Source organism: Leptinotarsa decemlineata, unplaced genomic scaffold, assembly GCF_025532065.1.
Source record: "Leptinotarsa decemlineata unplaced genomic scaffold, Ldec_3_MD MMD2_tig00003308_RagTag_RagTag, whole genome shotgun sequence".
NCBI classification, from domain to species: domain Eukaryota; kingdom Metazoa; phylum Arthropoda; class Insecta; order Coleoptera; family Chrysomelidae; genus Leptinotarsa; species Leptinotarsa decemlineata.
In genome coordinates this window covers 2,048,563-2,056,835 of record NW_027412586.1, presented here as the reverse complement: position 1 = coordinate 2,056,835, position 8,273 = coordinate 2,048,563, and the positions used below count along the sequence as shown (strand labels likewise).

The following is an 8,273-nucleotide window of genomic DNA, read 5'->3' as shown; positions in this document are numbered from 1 at the left end:
TCTCAAGATGTATATTTATCAGCTATAATATCCCAAGGACATTGATAACTAACGAAATAATTTTATCACAGTTTTCGTAAGCACGTTATTTGGTAACATCCCGACGCCGAAAGCGGAGGAATGTTACCTAAAATAACGTGCTTGAGGAAGTTGTGATAAAATTATGAGTTATTTATCAATGTTCGAGGGATATTCGGTGAGAAAATTTTTTGCAATTCGAACAAAATTATTTATTGAACACACAGTAATTAAAAGAACAATTCGTATAATGATATAACTCCATAAATATTTTCCAAGTGTATTTTTTACTATTGACAGTGTTTTTTGGTGTATTTTCTTCAATGATTTTGTCAATTGCCGCATCATTTTGAACACCAAAGCGAGGAAGTGACATTTTCGAAATAAATTGAATTACTGAAATGTCAAACAACTTTATTGTGTTGGTTGCTTAGCAATGTCATGACATAAGTGATAACTACCCGTGAAAACTATCCATGGGTAGTTATCAGTGTAATGATGGTTTCATTGGTTATTTCGACACACATGACTAGAAATAGACAAATTTGATAGGATAATTTTTTTGGCAAAAAATTTTCTTCCTAATTACCTGAAATGAGTAGTAAACTGAACTGGATTTCGAAAATCAACAAAGGATTCTCTTATCGAGAGGCCCTATTATAGTTTGCAAGAATTTCATGACGATACCTTTTAATAATATTTTATACACATATGTGTGTTTTTATACATCATTTTGGCATTTTGAAAATCATTTTTGTGTTTGTATGTATTTGTATTTCCATGTTATTCAATGTTAATGCGCGAATGGTTGTTTTATAAGGGTTACTGTAAAAAAAGTTACTGTGTATCATCTATGAATGTCGTTAAAATATATTCCATCGTAGTTTTCTTCTTCTTTGTTCCAGCTTTTCTATATTTTTTGTTTGATAATGGAAAAGTACAGAGCCAAAAAACTTGTTTTCCTATAAACTAATATCTTTTAAAACATTTCTTTTTCAGTTCAAATCTTACACGAGTAAGGAAAAAAGTCACATTCATTGGTGATAATGTATCAGGTTGAGGAATTTGAATCGCTAATGAAAAATAAAGACCGAAAGTATGAACTCCTTAGACCAGGGTCGATAATTTTTTAAACAGAAAAAAAATTAACAGTAGGATGAAACCCATTAGAAAGGAGGGGAAATATGATAAAGATGAAAGAAAAAATTAATTACGGGCGATTTGAGTTCGAGAAGTGGAAGGAGGTGAGTTTTGTAAGGGTGAAAAATATTTTTTCGCGATTTCCGGCAAAACTCCTATGCAGAAAAAGTTAAATAGCATAGTTGTAATAATAAATATGGCAACCAAATGTTGTTATAGTTAGCCAAAGGTAGATATTCCAAATAGTCTTCGAAAATCGACATTAAAAACTGGTGATAGGTTTTTCCATTCAGAATTTCGTCAAATAAATAAAGACACAAAATTATATCTTTGTATATTCCTGCCCATACGTTAATATTAAATCGCATTGCGGTCGAATTTCTCGGAACAGCCTGGGGTTGTTAATGCTCCAAATGTGTTCGTTATTTCGGTTGAATATCCCACAATTCGTAAAAATGCTTTCATCTGTCCAAATTACATTCTTCAGGGAAACAGGAAAATCAGGTCTTTTTATTAGCCAATTAAAGTATCTACAAAGTTCTAATCGCTTTTCGGGATCACCTGGATGCAATTTTTAAGATATGTGTATTTTGTAATATTTCAAACTACTTTTTTGAAATGTCTCCAAGCACTTGTATGACAAATATTCATTTCGGAGGAAATTTGTCGTGTAGATTTCTACGGGTTCATATTTATCTGCAAATTAATAATTCTTATTGGAAAGGACACAATGTCTAACTTACCTCATACATACCTCATTTATCAAATTTTATTTATTTTTCTGTGGTCCATTCTGTGTCCGTATTTTTTCCTCGCCTTTTCAAATGAACCAAACTCGGTAAGATTTTGATCCAATAAGTTGAACATAGTTCGATGTGGTTGTTGTTCTCGGGATACAAGTTTAAATACATTTCCGATGGCCTAACACTATTTCTATCGTATTTGTAATAAATGTGTATCATATCCCTCTATTCTTCATTCGTGAAAGCCATTTTTCGACAAAAATTCAATGACTTGTACAATAACAAAATGTCATCGGGTGTAACAAATTGAAAGTCAAAGCCAATTATAATAAGAATACATTTTTTTCAATATTTCCAATTTTGTGAAAGAGAATGATAACTTGTGATACATTATTGATAAGGTAAAATCTGATTCTATTCATAACTGAAAGAATCCAATGTAGCTCCCACAAGAAAAAATAAATTTGATAATGGTGGACGGAAGACGAAACGTCAGATACCAAGTCTGAAAATACCCTGTAAATGAAAGAATATTGATTTGAAATTTCACTCACTGCAACACTATTATCATTAATTATGTACTTCTCGAAGTTGAAAACACTCCAACTTCTCACCAGCAACATTTTGAACTCATGATTCAATGCCAATTCTGATGTTGTCACGATGACAGTTTGTAGAAACATTCATAAGGTGAATTATTCAATTTCAGTCGTAAAAATATTGCTTCTTTTAAAAAGGGTTTTTTTTTTGAAAGAATAATTATTGAAGAAAAATCGAGTGTGCTTTAGACCACACGACTGAAGTAAAACTTCTGTAGCCGGTCGGTTCGATGTGGATGCTTTATTCACTCACTCAATCGACCGCCGTTTTCGATTTTCACTTGTTATCGTCCAACCCGTGTTGGGAATCACACGTTAAAAGGTAAGACCTCGTTAGTCCTTAGCTCGCACATGTTTCGACTTCTGAGGGCTGTTGTTCGTAGGAGTGCGACGTCTGGTTAACGGAAAAATATATTTTGAACATATTTATTTTTAAACAAATATTTTCTACAAATATTTGAATTTATTTTTGGTTTTCATTGTTAAATTACCGTTTTTGAATGGATTTTTTATTATTATATATTATTTTCATTATTGGACACATTAGTCATTACTGTGGTTGATTGTAAGACCGAGACAATAGGCTTGTGGTATGAGAAATAAAATAAGTACATATGTTTCGGAATGAAAATTAGAAAGATACCTAGAGAAAACTGCATCGATTGTTGTTCCATATCAAGTAGTAGGCTCATTTCGGTAATTATTCATTTGTAGTTCTAATTTATCTTGTAGAAATTAACATTGAAATCTCCTGTTAAAATTAGTGGCAACAGTAATATATGAAACGTTACTCTCTCTTTTTATCTTCACTAACTTCCGTTCACCATTTTACTCCCCTAGTCAAGCGCCCGTAAAGAATATAGTTTAAAAAACTAAAAAACATGCTTTTGAATAACATCGAACTAAAAAGTTAAATATATATTTTTTTCAATAAGCTTTAAACAATAACGAACGAAAAATACTAGTATTATTGTGAAAAAGGCGACGGGCGCTTGATATACAAAAAATATGGTACAAAGCATCCACGCTTTCTTCACAATAATACTAGTATTTTTCGTTCGTTATTGTTTCAAGCTTATTTAATGATCTATTCGAGTGCGCCATCTGCCCGCGAATAGATTAAACAATAATGTTGATATATTCAGGAGGAGGTTACGTACAGCGCCATCTGCCCGCGAATAGAACAAGCAATAATGTCAATTATTCTGTCAAATACAGATCCCAATATAAAATGAAAAGGAAAGTTACAAACAAACATACATACAGGTGAAGCTAATATAAAGCGTGTAAAAAAATCGTTTCATCTTTCATTTTCTCCATCTGCAATTATGATTAAGAAAAACTGTGTTTCACATTTTTTGTTGAAGATGAAAAGTAGAAAACCAAAACGCTCTTTTTCCCAGTGTTTTCCTATACCTCTTCACCATTATTGATACACTATGTTACAAGTAACAGGCTAAATGCTACGTATTGAAATCAGTAATTTGTGTCAGAATTGGTTGAAATATAATTCGGTAACTCATGCTCATTTAACGAAATACAATAAATAGAAATTCAATCGAATCAATCACCACCAAAGGTCAAATGTGCACCATCGGTCCATTCTAAATTCGAAAGTGCTAGCAAATCTGGGTAATCCTCCCGAAAGTAAAGTGCTATTTCCTGTTCAGCACTTCTCGATAATTAATACTATACTTAACGAATCCTCTCTCCATTTCCATTGCTAGGCCAGATGTCTCTTTCAATTCTAACTCCGATCTTTGTCTCCCAGTATTGAAAAGAAATAAGCAGAAGATGAATTAACTTTGAAAGCGAATTGGTCCTAACTAACATCAAAGATGCATAATCTGCGAGCAACGCCATTAATGTTTGAAGAAAACGATTGGCCGGAATGTGACGGGAATAGGAAATTCTGTTCCGCAGCATAGTTCAGTATCTCTATTTTCTTATTTGATTATCAATTGAGTTGATATAATAATCCACTTGTGAAGTTGCGAAAGAGGAAAAATATAACATTTTCAAGTTTTCCAAGTTTTTCAAATTGTGAAGTTTTAAAAAAATATTATTTTCAATACATAAACATTGTGTAATTACCCAAATTGTGCAAATTCCATATTAGTTACCGTAAAATAATCACGTTGAATCATTAGTATAATTGAATTTGTTTGAAAAAACCGAATATTTTCATATTTTTGATAGAGGATAGTTGAGTTACGACGAATTCCCAGAATATTTTTTGAATGAGCAAAATATGTAATAGACTCAACATTTTTTCGAAAAGTGCAATACAGATAGGATATGTCAAGAATTACAAAATTGTTAAAATTGAAAAAATAAAATAAATATTACAAAATATTACACATCTATATATAGAGGGTGTAAAAGCCAAATGGAATAAATTCATTATTTCGGTTACGATACATATTTTAACAAAGTTCCGAATGCTACCCCTTCCTTCAACCCCCGTCGAGTGACAGGTACAACTCCCAATTTTTTAAATGGGAAGTGATATATCGTTCATTACGTTTTGCATTACATTTCAGTTTCTGAGTGTATTTTATGGAATTTCGGTAACCACATGATTTTAATTTATGTTATCTTAATTGTTGCCATGAATTTGAAAGCGATTATAAGTTTTAGTAGAGAATGAAGAGACCTTTCAAACGATATATCACAATCCCATGCTTTCCATTTAAAAAATTGGGGGTTGTACATTCAAAGGGGGTTAAAGGTAGGGGTGGCATTTTCACATTGAAGAATGTCAAATTATAATTTACATTTGATTTTACATTTGACGTTTTTTTTTCAATATGTACAGTAACCGAAATAATGTATTTATTCCATTTGGCTTTTACACACTATATAGAGAGGAGAGTAAGTCTTTGCTGACTTGTTGAGAACAAAAATCTTGAAATTATTTAGGAATGCAGCGAAAGCCTAAGTGTACTCTTATAACATTATATTTCCAATATTTCGACAATGTATATTGTCATTATCAGGGAGCTACAAGATAATGGTAATATGATAATTTGGTTAATACGTACAATGTCATGTGAGGTTGTTAGGCGAAATTTTGATAAAATATTGAATAGTTAATTGTCAAGTGTTTGAAATACATTAATTGAAATTGTGATTAAAAAGAATTAAAAATGAAATGATGGTGAGTGAAATATATAGTTAATCACAGTTCAAAAAGATATTTCAATTTATTTTATGTATGAACCTTGTGAAACTCAACTAGGTTAGAAACAAAACGGAAGAGTCATTTGAATTACATGAGAGAAGAGATCACTTGGCCTAAGCTGCTGGGTCCAATTTAGTCAAACTACAGTTGTAGAAGTCTTGAAGGAGTGATTTCTTTTGGAGTTAAAATGTCTGAGTATTATTTTTTATGGAATTTCAATGCAAGAGGATGGATTGTATTGATTAAGTGATGTCAAATGAGTTTTCTTCTAGAATATCCCAATTTTCATCTGTTAGGAATGAATATGAATGAATTTCACCCAAATGATTGACGTCTGTTTTTTCATTTGTGACATTGGAATGAATGCCATTTCCAAGAATAGTCATTTCGAAACATTATTTTCTTTAGCTGAAATATTGACAGAATCAAAGTCACACGCCTACAGAGAAGGCAATGCAATTGAATTTGATTCAGTCAAAAGTTTAGCTGAAGAAAAGAATGTTTCATGAAATACTGCTTTTATAGAATAGCAAGAAATATTTTTTAAACGTTTTGGGGGTTCTTGTTTTTATGTTTTTCACAAATATTGGTGGTATATTGTAGATGTTTACATCGAGAGAGTTTTTACTGGATTTTTGCAGTCTCTTTTGCTTGGTTTGATTAATTGTCGGCCTCTAGTGAGATAACTGTGGAAGTCCTAGTGTATTTCATAGTTTTCTTCATTTTTGTGAATTTTTGTAGAAATTGATAAATATATATAGATGGTGATGTCATTATTTTGAGAGATGCAGAGAATGGTCTACAGGTGTCGGTGTAACTGGCACCAGCTATTAATATTATTGCTTTTTTTTGAAGGTAAAAAACTTCATCAGCCTTTGTGCTATTACCCCGTGAAATCGAACCATATGAAATATTGTAAAGGAGAAAAGCATAATAGATAGATAACAGAGCATGTGAACTAATTACGCTTTTTAGTTTTCGGAGTAGAAACATGTATTTTGAGATTTTGACAAATAGCTTCTCTATATGAACTGACCAGTTCATTGAATCATCAATTATAATTCCCAGCAAATTATTTCCAAGATAGTATCAAGGATCATAGGAACAGACCAATGCATGAACAGCTTCAAATTTCTTGTGTAACACGAAGAAAAGTCTCACAAGAAACTAGGCCACTTCAAAAAAGATCGGCAGCAAAATGGTTGCTACAAAAGACTATGGTGAAAGATAACAATAGCCCCGCCAAAATAATAATTTTTTTACACCAATAATTATCATCATTGCCGAAATATTAATTGAGGTGTGACATATGAAGCTTTTTTCAGCTTTTCTTCAGCTTCTTATAGTTATACGAGAGGAATTGTTATTTTTAATTACAAAAGTATCCAGATTCATTTATTGAACTTTAATGATATGATTTATCAACTCATATTGACAAATATCATAAATATTTGTGAACTTCATTACATAGTTTAGGACTTGTTCAGTTATTTACATATTTTCAGAGTTGAAATAATGAATAAATACAGTACATACTGTTTTGAAGAATGTTCGATATGATAGACTGATTATTATATGATAGACTGATATGATTCAATAAAAATGCCGAATTTAAATTTCAATTTTTTTTTTCAAAAGAAATACATGTATCAGTAAAAATTCAACAATACCTATCACTGATGAAAGAATAAAAAAATTTATTGAAACCAAAAAAATATCAAATTCAATAAAAACTAAAAAGAGAAATTCCTTAAAGCAGCAACCTTATTTAGATAGGATCATATCGCTTTTCCTGTAGAAAAGCAAATAAGGAACTTTCGTTCCCTGGGGTTTCAATACGTCTTCTTTTTGCACGGTCTTGAGTGAAGAATCGTCGTACCTAATCCAGCAGTTCTGGCCGACGTGGAAGGCATCGGTCACGTAGTGTCCAATGTTGGCATTTTTGCCTTCGTGGTAAACGACGGCGAATAGCTTGTATTGCTTCTCTGTTGGAGACTGTGTTTTACACGATACCAAAGTCGAATCAATCTTCAAGTCGAATACAAAATCCAAAGTCTTGATAATTTTCGTGCAACGGTCGTGGCTGTATTCGAAAAACTTCTGATGCAAAATAATTATAACGGGAAGTTTGCAGAGCGTAATTTGCTCCCACGCTTCGACCTTCTCGTTTGTTTTTGACGAAGTCACTCCCTCTAAACTGTTCTTGGAGACGAGTGAGTACCTTAAGCGCTTCTTTGACAGTCTTCACTTTCTCAATGTTGAGTGGCAGGGTGGGGTAAGGCTGGATATCCTCAGTAATGTGGTCTTCGTTGCGATGAATGCTCGACTTTAGTTGCTTCCCGAAGAAGTCACAAATTAGAGTACTGGTGAAGTCAATCATTCTGGTTGGACGTCCTTTATTTTTCCATTCCATTATATTTCATACATTATTTGAACCTTTGCTCAAAGCAGAGTCTCCGAGAGGTTTTTCATCTTCAATATAATATTCAACCAATTCATTTAGCTCAGACATTTCATCCTTGAGTCCATCCAAAAGAAAACCTAAAAACTCTTCTGCATTTTGTTGTCTATCATCGATCCAGTCAGTAC

The 8,273-nt window shown here is 32.1% G+C and overlaps 1 protein-coding gene across 1 annotated transcript; it reads right to left on the bottom strand.

Moving 5' to 3' along the window:
- Nucleotides 1-7,448: 7,448 nt before the first annotated feature.
- LOC111507918 (ubiquitin carboxyl-terminal hydrolase 10-like) lies at nt 7,449-8,064 on the bottom strand. The gene is made up of 2 exons (XM_074177806.1): nt 7,837-8,064; nt 7,449-7,784 (listed from the first exon to the last, which is right to left on the bottom strand). The coding sequence occupies exons 1-2, from the start codon at nt 8,062-8,064 to the stop codon at nt 7,449-7,451; spliced, it is 564 nt and encodes a 187-aa protein (XP_074033907.1).
- Between the last annotated feature and the right edge of the window lie 209 nt (nt 8,065-8,273).

Bases quoted from the DNA above. Each gene is read 5' to 3' on its own strand.
- LOC111507918 (XM_074177806.1), bottom strand. From the start codon at position 8,064: ATGATTGACTTCACCAGTACTCTAATTTGTGACTTCTTCGGGAAGCAA. The intron at 7,785-7,836 runs GTGGGAGCAAAT...ATTTTGCATCAG, and splicing joins ACAAACGAGAAGGTCGAAGC to AAGTTTTTCGAATACAGCCA.